Source organism: Mchenga conophoros, linkage group LG7, assembly GCF_057382185.1.
Source record: "Mchenga conophoros isolate Kocher_MC1m ecotype Shallow Benthic linkage group LG7, M_conophoros_male_GT1.1, whole genome shotgun sequence".
Taxonomy (NCBI): Eukaryota; Metazoa; Chordata; class Actinopteri; order Cichliformes; family Cichlidae; genus Mchenga; species Mchenga conophoros.
In genome coordinates this window covers 64766859-64791754 of record NC_140532.1, presented here as the reverse complement: position 1 = coordinate 64791754, position 24896 = coordinate 64766859, and the positions used below count along the sequence as shown (strand labels likewise).

Sequence of the window (24896 nt, the reverse complement as noted above, 5' to 3'; positions counted from 1 at the left end):
GCACTACAAGGCGGGGAGTACATATAATGTGACACTTGCACATCACACCAGTGTTTCTGCCTCACTGCTTTTTATTAAAGGGGCTTCTGCTGGTTTATGTTGGCCTTGTAAACATTTAAACATGGTTTTTGTGACACTATGTCGTCATATTTGTCCCTCTGCTGTCCTGTGCTGTCCCACTTTCCAAGCATCGATTGAGCGAGTGTCCGTCAGATCAGATGGTTCCCCTCCACATGGCAGTGCAATTGATTTCCTGACAGGAAGCGTCACTCTTAGCCTCTATACTGTAACTGCATCCACTTAAAGTGCTTCACTGTCACTGAATGACTAGACCTACAGTTTCCAACCTTCCCCTCAGAGTTGCATAACTAACACAGATACAGGAAATCTGTGTGTAGCTTTACTCTCATGACGGTTTGTTCCAACTGTAGCAGCAAAATGTCCAGTACCTGACAAACTTGAACTAACTGAGTTTTTAGCTGCCTCAGGCCTCATTCAGATGAGATTCACAAGGGTTTTATTGTTATGTTCTCTGATCACTTTCTATAAATATCAACAGCCAAGATTGACTCCTGGTTTTCTGTTCATGTAGTTTTTATCGCACCTATTTTCTGTCTTTTACCTACATTATATTAGTGTATCAATGCAGACAGTTTTCTCCAAGTTGAAAAACCACTATTACCACTGACGTCTAACCCAGACTTAGGAAATGATATGACAGGCAAAAGAAATAAAAGTTATCAAGAGAGCAAAAATAATTCAGAATCTTTGAAAATTAACAAAGTTAATTCATATACAATATATCAGGGAAATGCTGTACTTTGTGTAATACAAATTTGTACCAAAAGGTGTTGCAATAAATCATTGTAGCCTGTATTTGGATTATGGATTAACAACACATTTTAATTACAACGGAGGCCTTCGCCTCGAGGAAATGGGGTAGAGGTAAAAAGAAGCAAAAAAACCCCATCAGAGCATAAAGGTTCAGCAGCACACAGCATTGCATGTGTACTGTGTGCTTACTTCTGATGTGCACCAATATTTCCTATAATTCATAGAACATCTTTTTTTATAAAGACTTATTAAAATCCCTCCACTAGTTCTCTAACCTGCCCTGAGTTCACCTGAACAGATACACAGTAACAATCCAAAGTGATACAAATGGTTTCATAACCCTACACAAATGAGCAGGGACAAGGAAGCAGTGTGAGAAAGGGTTACCATGGTGCGACACTGAGATGTGTAATTTGGCAAGAGGTCCTCGTGAATGAAGAACAAAAGAGGGCATTATGTGTAATTTTAAAGCAGGGCTAGGAGTGAGAGTGATAATAGAGTTAATACAATAATGGAATTCGTGCCACTATGTGCCTTCCTGGGAATCGTTCTGTCAGTAATGTTTAATTCAAGTCAGTTTTATTTATATCATACCAAATCACAACAACAGTGCTTTTGATTATAAGGTGAAACCCTGAAATAATAGAGACAAATATGTGTAACTTTACTCGTGAAGTCATGTGCAGATTGCAAGGAAAGTGACAGTTTCCTGTCACACCTGTATAATGTAAAATGATACCAGTTTTTAACTGAAGTCTTCCAGCTTTTCACTCACTGTTTCGTGTTGTTTTGTGGGTCACATGTATTATCATCATGTAAAGCAGGTTTTCCCTTCCAGCACATATTTTCTATAGAAAACACCCGACCATAATCCCACCGAATATTTTTGCACAGACCAGATTTTGTACAAAAAAAGTTTCACTTTCACCTTTGAACTTTAGTATATTTTGTTCCTGTTTCCTCTTTCTAGATTGATGACTACACTACTTCAAATTCGAGTTCTAATTCAGCTCTGCGATTGATTAATAAAGCAGTGAGGTGAAGTAAACAAACAAATATAAAGAAAAAAAAAAGAGAAGTCAAAAGAACAAAGACGAAGCTTTCATCAAAGCAGTAAACATTTAAAACGTAGAAAATGTGCAAATTTGCTAGTTTAGATTCATTAAAATAAGAAAATAAATGTTTAAAAGCGAAAAAGGTGAGCCATGCCTGGTGGGACTGAGCTTGGTTGTCATGGCAACCATTCCTAGGCAGAGCTAAAGAGAGAAACAGAAGCATCAGAGGCAGAGAAAAGAAAAGAGGACAGGTCCATTTTGTTCTCAAGAAACTGCTGTAGAGACTGACTGTTTCTCCCCAAACTCGAAAAGCTCACTGAAGGAAAAAAAGCTCTTTTTTTGTTGCTGTTTTCTGGGCAGCATTCCTCAGTGAAAGGGACACTGAAAACAGGTCTGTAAATAACTTCTCACCCACTGACACTTTGGCTGCCTGACCACAGTTAGTTAAGAGGATGAAGAGAGGCTTTGAAGTTAGGCCCTCCTCTGTGGCAAGTTGACTGTGATATCCACATGCCTCACTGGTCATCTCAGTAGCTTTGCCGACAGTGCTGTTTACCAGATCCTTCACACTGCTGAAGGAGAACTCAGCAGATACACGAGGGGTGGGGAAACAGGAATTTATTGCGTAGTAGAAAACCTGTACCAACTACAGTGATAATTATTAATCGGGTAGAGGTTCTCTGTGAAGACACAAAACAGCAGCAATAAGAAATAATACAAAAGACAAAAGAGGCGCAACTACAACACCAAGACACAAAAACACAAAGAGACTCGAACTTACAAGAACAGAGATTAAAACAAGAACAGACTCTGATCAACGCCAAAACAACCGCAAAGAGATGCACGACATTCACAAAGAGGGCCAAAGCAACGACACATACACAAAATATCTACGGAGACGCAAAGCAAGCAAAAAAAAAAGAAGAAAGATATACTAAAGTAGCACAAAGACATTCAACCACAAAATGAGCTCAAAGAATATATGATGAGAAAGATTAATAACCCTGGCTCTTTCGCATGACATTTGAGAAATTGTTGTTAATATAAGGACCTAACAGTGTTTTACAAAAGCTCAGGTACATTTTTAATAACCTAATAATTCATTCTAGAAGATCCTAAAGCTTCCACGTTGCAGAGGAAATATGCTGACCTAATAACTTGCTTATGGGTTACGTCCAACTGTGTCCTAAACTATCTTAGAAAACATTTCTTGGGGCAATGTCGACACCAAATCCTACACACATCTAATGGAAAACACCTTCTCAATAGAAATTTAAAAATCATCTACAGATGATCCACAGTTACACACCACACAGACTTCATAGGAGACGATAATGGTATCTTTCCACTAGTAGCAATGGCGTCACAAGGACAAATATAGCCGATGTAATGCAACGGTAATTGATTTCACAACCAGCTGTCTTACATAAGCACGACAAAGTGAATAATAGAGCTGGTGAGAAAGAGCCTGGAAAAAGGCAGAGACGAGGGGATGAGACAACGGCGTGAAAGAAAGAAAAAAGGTTAAAGAGATGGGGTAGGCGTTCAACCACAGACATATGCAAGAGGGGCAAGAAGAGAACTAATGTGTCAAGTCTGTTTAGAAGAATGGACGAAAAACTAAGAGACAGAAAACTGTCAAACAGCTGTGACAAATCCTAAATTCAGAGAAACAAAAATATGCAGAGACAAAGTAAGTACCAGTAAAGAACACCACACAGACAGCTGCAGCCAGTGCTGGGAACATCACATTTATACTCAGACCCACAACAAACTGTTAACTAAAACTAAATATTCGAAGTTTAAAAGTCCACAATGTTTAACTCTTTTTAAGTTGAGCTAATACGTCTGAAAAAGGGATTCCTCTTTATGTTTTTAGTCAACTTGAATGAAAGAGATTGTTTAACAAGTTATTTCAAATACATACGTTACATTAATTTAAATGCAACTAAAATCAACAAACTCTACATTTCTGGAAACGTCTGAAAGAGCAGACGATACTCTGCTAAGAAGCTACACTATTTGTTGCAGTTATTTTCCCCCTGTAAGATTTTATTTTTCAATTATCAGTGGGCCAAAAATATAAAATTAGCTTTAACCAAAGCTAAGAACTAACCTTAATGAGCCTTATATGACTGGCTTTAGGTTTTTCTTCTTCTCTGTATTCTGGGTCCAGTCAAACTTGAATTTGAATCTCCATAATGATACATTTTTAAGCTAAGTTTTTACCATCTTGACATTTTCAAATCAATAGTAACCATATTTAGATGAAAGAGTGAAGATGGTGAGTGACACTTGCTCACACCTACTTTGAATGCCTAATATCAACTTAATGATGATATTATTTTAAAAAGGGGGCACCAGTAATCTCAAAATAAAGAGTGACTTTAGCTACTTGAGAAAATAATATAGATTTTTCAATCAGAGCCCAGCAAACAGAAATATTTTGGATAATGAACTATAAGCTATCCTTATATCTCAGATATATTATGATGACCCTGGAGGCAGGACTGCAACACCTTCTATGCAGACAAATGAGAAATTCATTCCAAGGATTTATTGAGGTGAAATCAGGATAAAGTGCTAATCCTTGAAGATTTATTTTTATCCGTTACATCTTTAAGGTTCAGAGCTCACAGATACTCTAAACATGTGCATAGTGTGGGTAAAGTTGTCATTTTCACTGGATTATTGGTCAGTGACGTTCGTGTCTCTGTACTAGGGTTTGTCTGTTCAGACATTAGACAGCTCACACATTCTGTGCGATACGAGTTGATCTCCACCAGACTGTGTTGGAGTCTGAAGACCCACAAAAGTGCATTCCCAGTTGACATAAGAATTTATAGTTTTATTCTTAGATTACGTTGAGCTGCAGTATCTGTGTCACATCCAAGCAGCTCTGCTATCTTCTGTGACTAAGTGCAATCTCTCAGCTTAACCAGTCACTTCCTTTGTTACTTTAATATGAAGGTAACATAAAGTAATCTATTACATATTACTGGTTATTTACTTAATGATACATTATTTCCATGTTACTCCATAACATGGCTAAACTGTTGCATAATTACCAATTAAAAATATAAACAAACTACAGCAGTGCTTCTCAATTATTTTCTCTTACGTCCCCATTAGGAAGAAGAAAACATTTTGAAAACACACATCCTGCTGTGTGCTGTGTGTGTGCACATGCTCGGTGCAAAAAACCCTGCCACCTACTGTAGTGGATGTGCAATTGCACTTTATTCTAGTATTTATTCTAGCACGGCGAAAAAAGCATGTTCCCTGGGGTCACATTGTTACATTAGTCCAAGACTACAGTCCATGGTGGCACAAATCCCGGTCCTATGAGGACAAACATGTGATCTTTATGTTAGTGTTTATGTTCAAATGCAAAGCCCACTACACGACAATTAATTGGGTATCATATAACTACTGAGATTACGCTTTTCAACAGGCAAACAAAAGCCTTCATATGAAACGGACAAAAAAGGCGTAAAAAATACTGGATTCCTTTGAAAAAAGAGACCCTGAAATGTAGAAACAGATGAATAGTTTTAACAGCTTTCAAAACATCCAGAATAGTTTGATGTTATTGAGTGGTCATACAGGGGTTTCCAGTGAGCAATCTAAAAAGAAAGCGTTAAAGGGGGGATTAGCTAAATTTAAACAGTTTCTGTTTCTATGGGCCTCGCTTTAATCACACCCTGCAAAACAATTTTCATGGTTTTTTAACTTCACTTCACAATTTATATAAACAAAAACACCTCGGTCATGGTCAGTGTTTGTTATACTATGAGCTCTGACATTTTATCAGCAAGACAGCTTAAGTACCTCTGAAGTGCAGCATTGATGAAAAATAACTATCGCTACGATTACAGTTTTTGTCTAATTCTGGTATTCATAGTGACAAATATGCCACCATTATTGTATTAACTGCATATAACTCAAACCCATTTTGACATATTTCTTCTCAGTTTAACAAACTGGAAAACTAAGTGTTGCTTTTCTATAAAGATGAAGGATGATGAAGATGAAATGGTGATAATGAGGCAAAGTGATTACAGAGGAAAAAGGAAGACAGGCAGCTATTCAGTGAGGAAGCAGGACGAAGGGAGGTGTTGTTGTCTGGTCTCTGTTCTCATATTAATGCCCCTCATGGCTCTGTTCCAGTGGCTCCAGAAAGGTCACATTCAGCCATTTAATAAACTAGACAGGAGGGGAAGGAAACAAGGAGGAAAGAGGTAAACAGACATGTGGTCTGGAAGAAGGCTTGACTGACGGTTGTGTGAATGTTGTTTTAGAAGAACTCAGTTTTTAATGTGAAGACAAGTAGTCAGAGATTCTTCTTCTGTTTTCTTTCCTCAGCGCTAATAACACCAAGCAACATGTAACTTTAATGAGCATAAACTCTTTGATATTGCTATTAAAGCCCAAGCTAACGAAACAAAGAAGAGTCTGGGTCTGTGTCCACTAAGGGGTGTTTTATTCTTTTGCCTTGAAGCACTAATGACCTCATTTTCAAAGTGTTCCTCTCAAGCACTTGCTAATGCTAGGTTACAAAAGACTTTCCTCCAGTACGCAACGAGTGTAGCTATGATCCAAAAGTTTAACTTCAACTGAGAGTCCTGTGGCACAGTGGAAAATAACCTCATTCTGATTTGTCCTTGTCTTCCTCTTTAACTCATATTAGTTGGACTGAGGGCAAGTGAAAAACTGTCCTGTGCCCTGACCCTTCTAAAAGCTGAAATTGGATGCCGTGTCCTACAGCCTAAAGAGACACTCTGTCACGTCTAGCTAGCTCAGAATACAGCACCTTAGCATCTTACTGGTTTTAGCAGATACAATCACTGTCTTTGTCACTCATTTCTTGAAAAAAACTATAGGCTATATGTTTTATTCTCAATATCAAACTTTATAATGAAGTGATATTTTTTTACTGCTGGTTTTGTTTTTATTGATCTAAACTAAAGAAAACATTGGGGTGAACTATGCTGCACATTTTGTAGTCTGCCTTAGTGATATTGTAGTTTCAATGCGGGACTATCACATTGTTAAGGTGTCCACTGTTAGTGCAGTCGTGGATCATGAGTTTATTATCTACACCTGCTTTCAGTTTGTTAAATCTTTTTCCATTGTGATTTTTAAAAAATTTCAGCCTTTTACTAATTAACTTATATTTGAGCTTTCTTTTTAAACCCCTTTGAATGCTGGTGGTCTGAGTACACCTACATTAGGAAAAAAGAGTCCAAAACAATAAAACTACATAGTTCGAAATTAATTAAACTATAATAAAATGCACATGGCTCGTCTCTATACAGTGATATTTGTTTCTCTATCAAGTTTTGACCTGATAGCATCTTTGCTATGGTGAGAACAAAGTGACTGAGGTGGCTAGCACATTTTTGTTTTCTAGTAATATTAGATGTTTTTGCAAAAGACTGAAACAAGAATTCTTACTTTAAAAGGCTGATGTGCAGCAGCGTATTCCTCTCTCTTCAGAGCCATGGCAGGGGGGGGGGCACGGTATGACAGGTTTTTGATGGGGCTCCCACACAAACGCAAGGCAGGAGATGAAGCATCGCCAAATATGTTTCCAAGCCAACTTCTTTCCATGCCAAAGACTAGAAAATATGGTGCAAAACCTTCCAAACATGTCTGTGTCTTGTGGCTGCACGTTACTATGCTATATCATATTTGGTGAAGACAGGACCCCAAAGAAAGACTCTTATTCAGGAAGATATCAAATGAAACAATCATTTATTGAAGGTCAAACCAAGTCCATAGAAATCGCAGTAAAATTAATCTGTAGAATGAAGGTAATTTCATCATGCCACCATATCTCCATCTAAAAATGAAAGGTTTGCTTAACGTATTTTGATTAAGTTTCATGAACAGGTCATAAATTTGTCAGTTAAATTTCATTCACTTGTGTAGTGTCAATTTATTAATAGTTCATTAAGTTCAAATATTTGAATTTGGTAAACAAAACAAAATTCATGTTAATTTTCTCAGAGTTAAAATTAAGTAACGTGAACGTTTCATAGTTTGTGAGCACACAAAAACTAGAAAACGTCACCACATGTTGGATTTCACACACTCTGTTTGGAAAGCTCTTTTGAAACAACCAGTTAAAATTAATATTTGACTCAGTGTCCCATTAAATCTGTTTAACCTGATTTAATTGTAACAGACTCTAACAGTGATGTTAGTGCTGAATGTTGTAAAAATCCTAAGTGTAGCAACTTTTATACATAAGAAATTCCATACAGTACTGTAAAATTAAATACATTTGTTTTTTATAGTTAATATAAAAAGCTTACTGTTTAAAATTAACAGATATCTTAAATATATTTAAGATAAATTAAACAGTAAAAGGCAAAAATTGAGTTTAGTATTCGTGGGCGTTGCTATTTTGTTGTTCTGGCTGTAAAACTGCACGCTCATTTGGTAACAACTTTAATCATTTAAGTGTTAATCACCAGTCATTAGCCAATGATCACATCACACACTCACACATATGACCAAGAGTTGTTAAATTGACTTAAACTTTTTATTCAATATGACCTGAAATGACTGAATGACACCATAAACTCGATAGCAAAGTGTTTACAGAGGTCCAGTAGACTTGTGGTGTAATCTATATTGGTGAATATCATGCGCCACTAGGGGGCAGTACTTACCCTTCTAGACAGGAAGTGATGCTATGTCATGAACATAGAGTGAGCTGGAATAAAGATGGTGGGATTCCACGTTATCGCCTAAATGAGGAGTTTTATTAAAAGAGCCCAACGCAACATGGTGTCAGAAGTGCACTCGCTCTAGGCGGCGAAGAGAGACAGTGAAAAAAAAATAACCGTCAGCTTGGCGAACGGCTAGTGACGAAAATGACGGAGCAAGCAGCAGCATTACCGGCGACTCCTGGCCCGGTTACGGCAGCTCCACCAGCGGCTACTTTCACCATCAAGCCACCGGAACCGTTCGACTTCACAAAGCCCCAAGAATGGGAGAAGTGGATCAGACGTTTCGAGCGTTTCAGAATGGCAAGTAATCTGAATGGTTCAACTGATGCTAACCAAGTGAACACATTAGTATACTGCATGGGAGACGAGGCTGACGACGTGCTAAGGGGACTAGACCTAACAGACGGGCAGCGCCAGCAGTACGATGCGGTCAGAAACGCATTTGACAGACATTTTGTCCCCAGAAAGAATGTGATTTATGAAAGAGCAAAGTTTAATAAGCGAGTACAACAGCCAGCGGAAACAGTTGACTCCTTCATAACAGCTCTATATGCTCTCGCTGAAAACTGTGAATATGGTGAACTCCACGATGAACTTTTGAGGGATAGGCTCGTTGTGGGTCTTAAAGATTCATCACTGTCGGAGAGAATGCAGCTCAACAAAGATTTGACGCTAACCAAAGCTATCACAATGGCGAGACAATCTGAGGAAATAAAAAGACAGCAAACTGACCTCAGAGGCGAAAGCAGCACAGGCAAAACAGCCATGGACGCCGTGCATGTCAGAAAGTCACAGCCCAATAAATTCAGAAGCAGAGAGCAAAAGCAGTTCAAGCCACGAAAACCACAAATAACAAAACAAGAAAATAAAACGTGTTTTAAATGTGGAAAAACACAGATGCACCCAGCAGCACAGTGCCCAGCTAAAAATGCGGAATGCCACAACTGCGGGAAACGTGGACACTACGGGAGAGTTTGTAGGTCTACAGCTGTGTGCATGAGGTGGCAGACTGTGCAGATGGACTCTTCCTAGGTGAACTGGATTCAGGAGAAGACCCGTGGCTTGCTAACATCTTCGTGAGAGGCAAAAGCATGACCTTCAAATTAGACTCGGGGGCAGATGTCACAGCTATCTCAGAAGAGACATTCAAAGACATTAAGCACCCAAATGAGCATCTGCAAAAAGCTGAGAAGCCACTGTATGGACCAGGAGGTGCAGCACTGACCGTGCTTGGGTCCACAAAGGAGGACATTTCCTACAGTGACAGGAGCACTGCAGAGACAATCTATGTAGTCAGAAATCTGCGTGTAGCTCTCTTAAGCAGGACAGCTTCTGTGAGACTGAAACTAATTGCCCGAATGGACAATGTTGACCTTGAGACAGTGAAGAAAGCGTACCCGAAGCTATGGGATGGGCTCGGGCTTGTTCAAAAACCGTACACGATTAAGCTGAAGCCCGACGCTAAACCTTATTCACTGAAAGTGCCCAGGCGTGTTCCGCTCCCACTACTGGGCAAAGTCAAAGCAGAGCTACAGAGGATGGAACAGTTGGGGGTGATCAGTCGTGTGGAGGAGCCCACAGACTGGTGTTGCGGCATGGTCGTAGCCCCTAAAAAGGACAAAGAGACAGTCCGCATCTGCGTGGACATGACACCTTTAAATGGGTCGGTGTGTCGTGAAAGATATATTCTTCCCTCTGTCGACCAAACACTAGGCATGCTCACAGGGGCACAGTATTTCTCCAAGCTTGATGCTAACATGGGCTTTTGGCAAATACCGCTGTCCAAAGAATCTGCTCTCCTCACCACATTTATTACGCTATTTGGGAGGTACCATTTCAACCGTCTGCCATTTGGTATTTCCAGTGCACCAGAGCATTTCCAAAACATGATGGTGACGGAAGTGACAGCCGGCCTCGCGGGAGTCGTATGCCACATGGACGACATCCTGGTCTGGGGATCTACGAGAGAGGAGCACGACATGAGACTCCACGCTGTCCTCGACCGTGCAGAGAAGGCAGGCGTCACCCTGAACATGTCAAAATGTGAGTTTGGCAAAAGAGCAGTGAAATTCTTAGGATTCATTGTGTCATCTGAAGGCATGAGCCCCGACCCTGACAAAACTAGTGCGGTGCAGAAGATGAAAGAGCCAAGCACTGTGAGTGAGCTTAGGAGCTTCTTAGGAATGGTGAACCAGCTGGGGAAATTCATCCCAAACCTTTCTGAAAAAGACAAACCACTGAGAGACTTGCTTTCAACTAAAAACATGTGGTACTGGGGGCATGAGCAACAAAACGCCTTTAACAGTTTAAAACAAGAACTGTCATCTGCACCAGTGCTACAGCTCTACAACCCAAACAAACCCCAGAAGATCTCAGCAGATGCTTCTTCATATGGGTTGGGGGCAGTCTTACTACAGAAAGACAATGATGTGTGGTCACCTGTTGCGTATGCCTCGCGATCATTGACAGCCACAGAGCAGCGCTACGCTCAGCTGGAAAAAGAAGCGCTAGCGCTCACCTGGGCCTGTGAAAGATTCAGTGACTTTATTCTAGGGCTACACTTTGAGCTTGAGACCGACCATAAGCCACTAGTGAGCCTACTCGGAGGACAAGCCCTGGATTTGCTTCCACCGCGGATACAGAGATTCCGCATGCGCCTGATGAGGTATTCTTACACTATAAGGCACATTCCAGGCAAAAGCCTCACCACGGCCGACACGCTGTCACGGTTGCCGTTGGCAGGCAATGTGATTCCCAGAGACAATGACCTTATGGAGGACACTGATATCTACGTTGACACAGTGCTGGAGGGCCTTCCTACTAGCAGCAAATACCTTTCAGATCTCCGTGAGCAGCTGCAGTCTGACAGCGTCTGTTCGCAAGTCATGAAGTACTGTGCAGAGGGCTGGCCGGACAGGAAACAGCTGCAGGGAGTGGTAAAGCACTACTGGTCTGAAAGAGCAGTTTTGAGTGTACACAATGGACTACTACTGAGAGGTACAAGGTTGGTCATACCTGCAAACATGCGAAACGCAGTTCTGGACAAAATACACGAGGGACACCAAGGAGTAGTCAAGTGTAGAGAACGTGCGCGACAAGCAGTGTGGTGGCCAGGCCTGAGTAACCAGATCGGTGAACTTGTCCTTAAGTGCAGGCTGTGCATTCAGGAGAGAGTTAATGTGAGGGAACCTCTTATGCCCACACATTTACCTGAGAGGCCATGGCAGAACTTAGGAGCTGATCTGTTCACACTAAAAGACAAAAACTATCTGTTAGTAGTGGATTACTTCTCGAGATATGTCGAGATTGCTCAACTCAGTCCAACTCGTTCAGCCAATGTGATTGTGCATTTACAGTCAATATTTGCACGCCATGGAATCCCTGAAGTATTGATCACCGATAATGGGCCACAATTTGCATGTCAAGAAATGAGAGACTTTGCAAAGGACTACTGTTTTGAGCATGTTACCAGTAGTCCCAGGTACCCGCAGAGCAACGGTAAAGCGGAGAGAGGCGTCCAGACCGTCAAGAATCTCCTCAAAAAGGTTAGCGATCCATACAAGGCGTTGCTGGCATACAGAACAACAGCACTGGCAAATGGCTACAGCCCGGCTCAACTTCTCATGGGGCGCAGGCTTCGTACTACCTTGCCAATGCTTCCTGAAACCTTACAGCCCCGTCTGCCTGATTTTCAGCAGGTTAGTTGTTCGGAGAGAGAGAAACGGCTGAGACAAACCGAAAGTTTTAACAAGAGACATAGAACAAGAGAACTGGATAAATTGGTGCCAGGACAACCAGTCTGGATCACGGATGCAAGAGCACAGGGCACAGTGACAGCAGTCCACCCGACTCCACGATCGTACGTCATCAGTGGGCCCCAAGGGACAATTAGAAGGAACCGCAGTCATCTTGTGCCGATCCCGCAAACAGAGGCTCAAACCGAAGCCACACAGATCCAAGCTACTCCTACAGAGACAGTTTCTGAGCCAAGCGCACCCCATACACCAGGTGTGGTTAGAACCCGGTCTGGTAGGGAGGTGATTAAACCGAAAAGACTTGATCTGTGAAGCTGATTGTTTGAAAACGGAAAAGTGTGTTTCAAATGCTAAGTTGTGGTTTTAAGAGTAGCATGTTGAAAAGAAAAAAGTGTTTATTCTGTTACAGGTTGAAAAGAAAAGAGAAAGTGTTTATTCTGTTACAGGAGGAAAAGAAAAAGTGTTTATGACAATACTGACTTTATGTTTCCTGAAATGTTGGGGTATGCCTGTATTGAAAAAACTATATGCAGTTATGTTTTGTTTGAAGAACAAAAGAATGTACCAGTCTGACTTCAGTAAAGGGGATGTGGTGTAATCTATATTGGTGAATATCATGCGCCACTAGGGGGCAGTACTTACCCTTCTAGACAGGAAGTGATGCTATGTCATGAACATAGAGTGAGCTGGAATAAAGATGGTGGGATTCCACGTTATCGCCTAAATGAGGAGTTTTATTAAAAGAGCCCAACGCAACAGACTAGGGCTGGGTGTCCTCACTGATTTCTAGAATCAGTTCGATTACAATTCACAAGACCTCGATTCGATCGATTTGATTTGAATCGGGGAAATTTTGCCTCAGACAGTCAGAAATATTATAATTCTCATCATTTATCAGTACATATCCATATTTTTATATCTAGAAAAAGAAAGGTGACAATTGTGAGACTTTATCAAAGGCGTAAGCATCACAGTGTTAAAGTAATGGACCAAAAAACACCGAAAAACATGGAGGAGATTTTCCTGGCCTGTCTTTTTATAGCAGGCGGTACAACAAAAACAGAAGAAAACCGTGAATCAACATATTGCGGCGAGCTCAGACAAGGAGGAGACAGAGGTGTCATTTGGTCTTGCTTCCCGCAAGTTAGCCAGGGAGCACAGCCGTTATTTAGCATTCAACAGAAAACACAACAACAACAAAAAGGCGCTCTCTCCACCCAGAAACACACAGTCGCAGAGAGAGAGCGTCACCTGTAATCATAGCAACATAATGCTGCCGCCTGGAACAACAGAACGTAGCTGTCAAACGCCAAACACCCCTGACCCACTACATAGCCCACACCTAAGGGGTCAGTCGTCCCCGACAACCCCATTACCCAACACAAAGGCGATCTCGAATAGCAGGGGACCCCATCAGAACATGGGGTGCCACCAACATCCCCTGCCCCGGCGGCTGCTGGAGCGGGCGGTCGGTACGGTGTCTGTCCTGGTGCAACATTACCATGCGCCCCGGGCCTGGTATGCAGATACGGTAAACCAGTTCTGTTAGCCGCTCCACGACCTCTGCCGGTCCTTGCCAGTGACTGCACAGCCTGGGGGGCACTCCTCTCTTGCGAACCGGGCAGCACACCCAAACCTTGTCGCCAGGCATGAAAACTCCCCCTTGGCACCTGGTGTCGCAGGCTCTTTTCTAGGAGGCCGTCGTGGGTCTCCACATTGTTGTACTGGCAGTGGTAGACCTTCACTTCGAGCCCCTGTCCCGACACCCCCGTCCAACCTGGGCATTGTGCCGCCTCCAGCCAGGCCCTCACCTGAACCAACGTTGCGTCAGCCTCCTGCTCCCGCTTCAGCTGCTGCGTGGTCAACGGGAGCCATCCCCCTCGGCTGGCTGTGGCCTGAGCAGTAGCCATGCCCAGTGCCTCCTGGGCCCGGTTCTCCTGTCATTTCGAGAGGGGCAGCTGGTGTGGGCGCAGACGGATGGGTTGAGCAGAGCCGGTGTCGATGGTGTGCTGAACCAGCCGCGTCTGCCTGCAGTCTTTGTCACTAGCGGCGATGATGTCCACATTCTCGTCCAGGAGGCACCTCAACCGCTGGCACTGGTCAACGGTGAGACCTACGCTGCTGCGCTGCCACAGGTCATCAACAGCTTGGGTTGTCTCGGTCGAGGGAGGTTTGTCTGGCCTAGAGGCTGGGGCTGAGGCGAGTAGAGATGGTCCAGAGCCACCGGCATCCGAAGTCTGTTGAGTGGCAGCTGCCTGAAGCCCGGCTTGTCTGTCTGTGGTCCCCTCCGTTCCCTGCTTTTGGCCGCACTGGAGGGCCAGAGTCTCTGTACCAAGAGTGATAGCCAGCTTTACGGTGTCAACACAGGCCCCCCAGCGGGTCAGTAGATCAAGGCTGATGATGCACTGGTCTTGGATGTCAGCAAGCCAGAAGTCATGCACCAGCTCCAGATCCTTCACTCGGATCCGCAATGGTTTCTTCCCCCGCATGTCAGTCCTATCCCCTGTCACCGTCATCAGCTGGGTGTCGGTGGGTGACCAACCCATCACAAGTGGCCCGGACATCCCAGGGAGCACCCCAGGTCGTATTAGGGAAATAGTAGACCCCGTATCCACCGGAGCCCGGCAGGGCTGGTCCTCAACCCAGCAGCTCAGGTAGAGTCCCTTGATATGCCCGACTCGGCCCACCACCGTGCATTGTTCTTGGAGGGGGGCAGGAAGCTGGAGCGGTGGTCCCCTCGCTACACCGCTCCCCCTCTTGTTTCCCTGAGGCCGCATAGTTCTGGTCTTCGGGGCGGGCGCCAGGCAGTCGCGTGCCACATGGCCAGGCTCATCACACCGGTAGCAACGGTCGGTCTGTCGATGGGACGCCCAAGTTCGAGGCATGGCCAGGCGTCCGTGTTGGCGCAGTCACTCTGGAAAGAGTCCTCGCAGAAAAGCATGCAGGCTAAGCTCCTCACGGGCTGCTGCTGGGAAATCCGGGTAGCCACGACAAGCATACAGCAAAACATCCACTGCAAAGGTGCCCAGGCTCTCCCCCGGCCGGATGGTCAGATGCTCCCTGCTCTGATCAGTGGAGTGCCGCTGCCCAAATCGCCTCTTGATGCCATGGTGAGGGCCTGGAGCTCATGCTGCTCTGCCGGGGCTAGGTCAAGGAGTACCTGCAGTGCATCTCCTTCCAATGCTAGCGCTAGGTGCGTAGCAGCGCTCTCTCCACACAGAAACACCAGGGAACACAGCTGTAACTAATCAGGAAAACTAGACAGGGAAGGTAAAACTAAATACCAAACATACAAGAAAGGGCTTACCAAAATAAAACAGGAAATAAGTAAACTGGGGAAATCACTGATTGAGACTTTTACAATGGAAGGGTGACAGAAGGGAGGAAGGGTAAACTGAAAGAAGGAATACCAAAAATATAAACCAGCAATCAGCAGGACTTAGAAGTTCAGCACACAAAATACTGTGTTAGACATCCAAAACCACAACATACATTCTTAATTCTTGTTTTTAAAACATTAAAAATAAATTAACTTGTGATTGTATACATGAAGTTTTTAGGTCCCAGTGACTTTCTATATATTCTGTGCCATGAAACACATGCCCAGCACTAAGTGACAGACTCAGTAAACTGACGTAGGCATTCAGCTCTGGAGAATTTAGTTGAGCACCAGACACAAAGGCTGCAGTCTACTCTGTGCTCAGAAAGTCACCTTCTGTCACTGCCACTAGCACAGACAGAGCAAGTCATATATTTGTTTTGACTGGTGAAGCTTTGCTTAAAAAACGCTGCTGCGATGATGTGTTTTGTTTCCTAGGGTGGAAGATTCTTTCCATGTTAAGTAGTAGTTCTGACATTGTAAGGTCAGACACACCCACACAAACACACACTTCATCAGCGTCCAGGAGCAAGTGTAAGTGGCATCTGGGCTTTGTCTCTTTAAGGGTGTTGGATAAAACGCAGAGATTATGCTGCATGACTGCCAGAGAGAGGAGAGAGGCTGCAGTAGAGGACAAAAGAGGCTGGAGAGAACGAAAAATGAGACAGAAGGGATCAGACGCAGAGATGATGATGTCACGGTCAGGGTGGTGCTGAAGGGGATTTATCCAAATCTCATTAAACATTTTGGATATTTCATATAGTTTTGGTTTTATGTTATATTTTCAGTATCTATTGCTTTGATATTTAATCGATTCATGTAACTGAAATTTGAGAAAATTTGAAAAGGAAAATGTCAAATAACACCTGCTGCACATCTATTACTGAAAATATTAGGAGTTGGTTTGACAAGGCAGTTAGCTGGTGACCATACCTGCAGCTTTGTAGGGTCACCTACAGAATCCATACATGCTTCACCAAAGCCTGAAAGTGGTTAGCATTTACAGACAGCAACACAGTGGCAATGTAATTACAGTGATCAAATCCTGGCTGGGGCCTTTCCTTTTTTGCTCTTTGCCTGCGTGGGCTTCCTCCGGGTGCTCTGGCTTTCTACTGCAGTCCAAAGATGTGCATGTTAGCCTAATTGGTGATGAAACTGGCCATAAATGTGAGGCAGAGAAAGTCCTTAAAGTGTATAGAGTGAAGTACTTTTTGAAATCAAACTGTAACACAATTCTGTCAGCCGTGCATGCAGCTGATTTGGGCTGATGGTTACCAGTGAAGGGCATTGCATCTCCTCAGTTTGTCTTGATAGTGCTATTTAATGTAAAATAAATGCAACAAAGCCTTCCAGTGCTGAGGCCTGCAGTATCAGCTAAATTAGCCCTGAGCCCTTTGAGCGTGGGCATGCTCCTCTGTGTTTCACTGTTGGTGGACTGATGTCAACATCTAGCACTGTTAATCTTCTGATGCTGGCTGAGCCCACTCGCAGGGTGTGTTCATGTGTCAGTGTCTGTTGGCTTCCTTGTGTGTAACTACGTGCTGTGGCCGTGTTGTAAAGCACAATAAGCCTGCTTGATCAGACCTTCACGTAGCCCTGTTTTTCTTGCAGCGTGTGTACTCCCAAGCTCCACTTTTAAAAGAGGAATCGCGGTCAGTAAGCATCTATGTCCACTCCAATTGTGAATGCGTTTTTGTTACTTTGCAAAGTATGATCATTACAGTGATGATCATACTTTTCCTCTTTATTCCTCTCCACTTTGGTTTACTCCTCGGGGACTGACATACAGAGTCTAGAATTGTGCAGAACCAAACACTACGTAAAAGATGGACATAGTGTCTGTGCTTTAGCCCATATTTTATAGTGTGTGCATTTTAAGCCTCAGTGTTAGTATTTTGGCTACAGCCATGTTTTTGGAGCAAGCATTAGCCATATTTGAACAAGAGCATGGAGCGCTATCATACCTGCTAACTAACTTGTTAGAGACCAGTTGGCATGTGTTTGGCTGCTGCAACATTTTCTAGTATTTACATGTTTACAGTAGCGTTTAAATACAGCATGTTTTTTTTTTATATAAAAAGTGGGCGTAATCATAGCAACATCACTCACGGATTTTGAACAAGAAGCTTTAACATTAGCATTTTGGTTGCTAGTATATTGTGCTTTCGAAGCCAGAAGCTAGTCTATGAAACATGCTTCAAAAGCTACCAACAAGCATTTACAGAAGTGTACATTGATGTTTAAGAAAAAGCATCACTTTAAATTTAGGGCTCAGGTTTAACATGAAATGCATTCTTGGAGTCATTTTTTGTTTAATTGTGCTCTTGAATTATTTTTGGATAAAACTGCCATGTTTTACCCTTTTGTTACAACCAATATCACAAAAAGAGAAGGCAAAAATATGCATCTACAAATGTCATAAATGCCTCCAGTGGATCGACTGACTCACTGTGGGGGATTTGCTCTTAGACATTTCTCCCAGGCTTTTTAAAATTCTGGTCATTACTGTGCTCTAGATTCTCTCCCCCACTGTATATTTAAATTTTGTCTCTATGTTTCCAAAAAGTGATAGAAATACATTTTTCATTGCTGTAAAAATTTTCAAAGGATGGCAGCAGGTTTGTAGCAAAGCTGTTTTGCATCATGATTCCGTCTCTGTTTCCAATCAGCTCCTCATCTGTGAGCAGCTCTGTTTATTCCAGGTCAGCAGAAACATTTAATCAGCGATCCGATTCCTCCCAGATTTCTGAAATCATCCGGTGAAGGACGTCACCGCTGCCGTCTTCTCACAGAGATGCGAATGATTGTTTTATTTTAACTGTTGTTTTAAGGTCAGCTCCACAGCGTGCTCTGTGTGATGAAATGCGAGCGTAACCTTAGATGTGTCTTTTTCTGCGTGTTGCCATGGTGATTGCAGGTTGCTGTCCAGGATGGCGGGGATGAAGGAGCAGCAGTTCACGGAGGAGAAGCCCCTGCTGCCGGAGCAGAGAGGAGTGGACTCAGACATGGTTAGTCGACCTGTTTATTTACCGTGCGTTCTCTTTGTTGCCATTAACCTTCCTGTCTTGTAGCTGATTAGCGTGCGCAGGACGACGTCCTCAGAAACTCTTGGCATATTATAACGGAGATGTTTGTGCTCATTAGCTGTGATGACTTATAATTAGACAATGAGCTTGTTTACCAGTGGAGGAGGAAATTAATGAACTCCATCCAACCATGACTCTTTGATAGCAGCACTGTGAGAAGATGAAAGCTCATTTAAGAGGAGGGTAAGAGAGAGAGAGGGAGCGGTGCAGGACATAGAGTGAAAAACAGCGAATAGGCAGTAGGTGGTTAAATAAGAGCCACTTATTCCAGTCCACTTATCCATTAAATAAGCAACAGGTACAAGTTGTGGCTGAGTCAGGGGCGCTTGAATGCCTCTCATTGCAGTAATGATAAAAATGGTATAGACAATACCAAATGAAAAAGTTACTTGAAGAGGCCAGATATGAGCAATTTCCTGGTGAAGTGACTTTGTGTTAATGGAGAAGAAAGAAAAGAGATGAAGGATGCTTGAGCCAATACAGCAGGGCAAGTTCAGAGAAAGAAAATTGATTGCGCACCCTGATTGGGCAATTGTGACAAAGCTGTTGTGATCATCATAGAAACAAACTGGCAACAACATCAATCAAACCCAGAAGAACACGAAAACAAGCATAAATACATGTGGACAAGTCCTGTGCTTCAGACAGGCCTCTTATTTGTGCTGGAGGAATCAGAGAGGCGGCAAATAAAACCACATTAGGCGTGACTCACTTTACCAGTGCGTCAGAAATAAGACATCTAGTATATAGAGTAGGTCTTTTTTGTCTCAGTAGCTTATTTGAAGGAGCACAACATGCCACGCATCAATATGAACGACTAATTCTGCCATTGATCAGCTAAAGGTTGTTAGCCCTGCTCATTACGACTCTCTGCTTGTAAATAACGGAGCCATCGATCAAGCTACGTGTCTGCACGACTCAAGTTATCGTTCAGTCGAAGAGCACTTCACCCCAGACACACTCACACTTTTATCCCCCCCAGCTCTTTCAAAGTCTGTTGCTCCGGTGTTTGCAGTAGCATGTTAGTGACCTTTAAGAGCGGTTACTGAGTGATTACCTTCTGGAACCAAACACTGGTAAACTCGTCGTAAGGCATGTCGGACTAATGCTGCATTCAGTTCATATGGGGACAGCGGAGACGTCCTAAAATCCAGCGAAACAGAAACTGTAAGATTTTCATGTGTCTGAGCTTTTAAAACTAGAAATAAACTAACAGTGGTGCATTTAAATGGTAGAAAAAACTTAGAAGGTTCTCTAACTAATACGTCCCTATAGTGAAGCGCGGTGGTGGCAGCATTATGCTTTCTTTTTCTCAGCATAATATAATATTGCTGCGACATGAATAACCACAAGCCAAGGAAAAAACAACAACAGCTGTTGTTTCACACTAAAAGCCTCATAACAAATAAAAGATTTTTGTACACTAACTTACTAGTGCTTGAAATTTGAATTAGTTTAGATTTTAGGGGTACTAAGGCTAAAAGGACATCGCACAAAATGTTACTTATGTCTTATTATATCATATAACCTGTAATAATAATTCATTCTAACATGACATCTAGTATGTCTAAAAGCTGAGACACACTTTTCCGCTCTGAAGCTTCCCTTGTGATATGAATCCAGCATGGTCCTGGTTTTGAGTTGCATGTGGACAGTCTACTCCAGCAGGTCTCTGCCCACAACTTGTTCCTCAATAAAAGGAAGGCCACAGATCTTCAGCCTGACCTTTTGGGATGACACTGGAACAGAAACAAAGCAATTAAGTTACGCAAGAAATCTCCTTCCTTGGACATTTAAAGGCTTCGAGCAGGCGTGTCAAACTCATTATTTTTCACTGGCCTGATTTACAGCCCAGTGGTGCTTTGTTGGTAAGTCACAATATAAATGCCGGTTCATTCTAATTTGATTTAAAGTAATTAATATTAATAAACTCGGTCTTAGTAGAGAAGTAAAAGATCCTTCTGAAAATGTCCAAAACACATAGATAGTCAGAGTTGTGGGATTTTTTCCGCACATTCACTTTAAGGTTTACAGTTTTTACCCATCGAGGGACAAAAACATGCAGCGTATATGAATTTAGATCAGGCCTGTGAACCTTATGTTTGATGTTTGACACCCCTGGAGCTCATTTCTAAGTGTATTAGAAATAAACCATGAATGATTAGCATGTTTTCATGTTGACTGTATGTTGCTGCTATGTCTTCCCCAGATGTTTCCCAGTAACCACCTTGTTATGCTTGTTTCACAACACAGCAGGATAAAGGAGAGGAGGCATCAGGGGGGCTCCAGGGCCCCACCGCCCCCGCGCCTCTTAACAACCCCCCTCCCCCCAGTCGCTCCACTCACCGCTGGCATGTCTTCGCACGGCACTGGCTCCGCCAGACCCGCCGTCGGACCAGCGGGGTCCTCCCGGTAACTACCATAACAAGTAGAAACATCTGATCACTAGTACACTGATTCAAACACACACTAGACTAGACACTAAAGTAGATGTTTAATATTCTAAGGTGGATGACAAAGTCGGGAGCAATTATGGTAAAAAACAGTTCCTGTGTAGAAAATCTCACTTAAGTAATAAGATCAGTAAATTGTTCACAATATTTAGTTTTAAATTCAAAAATCTCAACACAAGTAAAGGTTTATGTAAAGATATTTGCCATTTTTGGCACCGGTAATTATGGTTATGATATTTTTTTAAACATAAATTGTGTTAAATTATAATAATAATAATAAAAATAATAAATTTTATTTATGAGCGCCTTTCAAGTCACCCAAGGACACTTTACAATAGGATAAAACACTTAGTAAAACAATGGCAGAATAAGAACAATAAAATAAAAGCACAAGATAAAATGAACAAACAGTGGATTCACAGTGAATATGCAGATTTGAACAGATGAGTTTTGAGTTGGGATTTAAACTGGGGGAGAGAACCAATGTTTCTTATTTCTGGGGGCAGAGAGTTCCACAGCCTGGGAGCAGAGCAGCTGAAAGCTCTGCTTCCCATGGTGGTGAGGCGGAAGGAAGGTACAGCAAGCTGGATAGAAGAAGAAGAACAAAGTGAACGGGCAGAACAGGTGGTGGTTAACAGGTCAGAAAGGTAAGGAGGAGCGAGGTTATGAATGGCCTTGAAGGTGAGCAGAAGAAGTTTGAAAATTATCCGGAATTTCACAGGGAGCCAGTGAAGTTCCTGAAGAACAGGTGATGTGCTGGTAGGAGGGGGTTCTGGTGATAATGCGAGCAGCAGAGTTCTGAACCAGTTGAAGCTTATGGAGGGATTTTTGGGGGAGACCATGCAAAAGAGAATTGCAGTGGTCAATACGGGAGGTAACAAGACTATGGACAAGAATGGACGTAGACTGGGTGGAAAGAGAAGGAAGCAATCTATTAATGTTACGTAGATGGAAGTAGGCAGAACGGGTGAGATTATTGATGTGAGATTTATAGGAAAGTGAACTGTCTAGGATGACACCAAGGCTCTTAACCTGAGGAGAACTGTGGAGTTATCGATGGTGAGTGAGAAATGGTTTGCCTTCAAAAGGTTGGATTTGGTGCCAATAAGGAGGATCTCAGTTTTATCCTCATTGAGCTTTAGAAAATTAGAGCTAAACCAGGATTTTAACTCGGATAGACATTCTGTAAGGGAAGAAGGTGGGAGGGAGGAATCAGGTTTGCAAGAGAGATATAACTGGGTGTCATCAGCAAATTGTCATTGTCACTATAGAAGAATGTAGCATTTAGTATCAGTATTAGCATGACAGTAGCTAGCATGACAGTTGTAGTGACGCATTGTAAACTTCTTGTCAGATTCAGAGTCAAACTCTATAAACAAACAAAAACTAGGTCCAATGACCGAGCATCAGTTTTTTCTCTTTCACCAAATGAATAAACAATAAAACTGAAGCGTTGTTACCATACGTAGTTTGTTATATCACATAAAAATATTATATCATATATCAATATAATCATATTACAAGAAAAAAGTAAAAAATGTGTCAAAAAAACAACCGACCTGGAAACTACCACAGCTTTGCAAATTAGCCTTTAACTCTGATCAAATGTAATTTTTTAGACTTCCAATTTTATTTTTCAATGTTTTATTCTTAAATGTTAAATATTTTAAATGTGTTAACAGCTGCAGAAGAAACATGTTTGGTTTGCAGTGCATATTTTCCTTTATACGTCAAATACTTTCACAATAAAATCCCCATATCTTACTCTTATATATAATCTATAAAACCACTTGCAACACACAAACCTGTGACTAGGCCTACTATCTTGTAGAGTATTATTTATGCTGCTTTATACTTGTTGCCTCAATGACAACATTGTTTCCCCTCTCCGTTCTAAGATCAGACTTTATCACATCATTCCTCAGATCTTTCTCTACCTGATTAATTATACGTAGTCCTGCATTTCAACAAAAATATCTGGCGGGGAAGAAAAGAAAACCCCTAAAAATGAAGGCAAACATTCACTAAACCAGCTACTGACAGCGAGTCAGAGATGCCGGCAAAGAACCACAACATCTCCACAACAGCGTCACTATGCAGCCTTACAGAGTACACAGTCTGTGGGGATCACCTGCAGTAAAGGAAGCCTTACACCATCTCTAAGAGTTCATCCCTATTGGTTTCCATGAGCAGTGTGTTTGTGATCTTCCTTTTCCCTGAACTGAGATGCAGCACATCCCCTACTCTGCTGGGGATGGGAGTAATAAGAAAGAGAAGAGTGCCACCTGCTGGTCCGACCACCGTACTATCATCACTAACATTTTCCATCTGAGAACAATGCATGAAATCTGCGGGGACCGAAGTTGCCCTTTACGTTTCTGTGTCACCCTCACACCTTCACCTTCTCTAACAACCACACAGTTAGCTCATTCTGTTCTGCTGGGCAACTTCAGGTCCCGCTGTTTTTAGTGACATCTTTCTTTCTTTTTAGGTGTGTCCCTGATCTGACTCTGAGTGCCACTCCTTTCCTTTTTTTCAGTATTCATTGCTAATTACTTAAACTTCTATCATCCCTTATTCCAGCACTTTTTCTTTTGACTATGCATATGTGCAGATTCCATTTTTAATGTTGTCATATTTTCTTTCAGAAATGTTTCCAGAATCCCTCATATAAACTCACAACCTAAGACTCAAACTGTGCATGTTTAATAACGAAGCAGTGTGAAGACCATCTGTGTGATGTTCTGATTGGTGTCTAACCTCATGTGCATGCACTCACTTTTTTTTTTTTTACCGGATTTCCAGATGTTCCTGCTCTGCTTTAAGCTTTCCAAAAGCAGCAGAGCAAGAATAAGTGATACATTCCAAAATAACACAGGTTAGGATGGGTGAAGTCACCGTTGTCATGACAAATGGCAACAAAATCCTTTTAAATGTTACTCCTAATCATGTGTTATTTTATTACACATTAGGATGCATTTATTTATGACAGAAAAGAAAAAAGCTTTTTATAAATACATCTGCTCTCAAACGATGGGCTCACTGTGTTTATTTGTGTCTTAAAACAAACATCAGTTTAGCTGAGCACTGAAACGTGATGAACTGTGGGATACTGTGGGACATAAATCAAGTGTCTGCCTGTATTTAAAACTGTGCACGTGTGTGATACTAATGACATCATTATGAAATTTAAAAAAGTAAAAATTCCTTAATAAATGGCTAAAAATGTACATTTAAATAGCTATTCCCTTTCTGATATAGCGTGCTTTCCAGTTAATATGTATGTCTCTAGATTGGACGCTGCCAGTGGAGGTAGGTCAGACATGACTAGAACCCCACCTGGATGCTTCCTTGGTGAGGTGTTTAGGGAATGGGAGGAGATCCCGGGGCAGACCTAACACATGCTGAGGGCTGAGGGTGGCACAATCTCTGCCTAGGTCACTGCCTCTATGGCCCAGACCCCAATAAACACCAAAAAGATTGATTTTCTTATGTTACTTTTATGGAGCCGGATCAGTAGTTGTTGGGTTGTCCATTAAAACAGTGGTTTCACTGTAATATCAAAAAATATTGTCTGTTTGGACATATTTACTT

General features: G+C 42.2%; 1 protein-coding gene across 5 annotated transcripts in view; it reads left to right on the top strand.

The window, feature by feature from the left end:
* Positions 1-24896, top strand: part of ndrg4 (NDRG family member 4) — a 65626-nt gene that overhangs the window by 16518 nt on the left and 24212 nt on the right. For 3 of the 5 annotated variants that reach the window (XM_085280790.1, XM_085280789.1, XM_085280788.1), the window contains 2 exons: positions 18681-18771; positions 21103-21261. In XM_085280790.1, the coding sequence (XP_085136916.1) occupies positions 18694-18771; positions 21103-21261 (237 nt within the window). In that variant the 5' untranslated portion in view covers positions 18681-18693. The remainder of the gene's footprint in view (positions 1-18680; positions 18772-21102; positions 21262-24896) is intronic. The other 2 variants (XM_085280792.1, XM_085280791.1) reach the window with 1 other exon arrangement.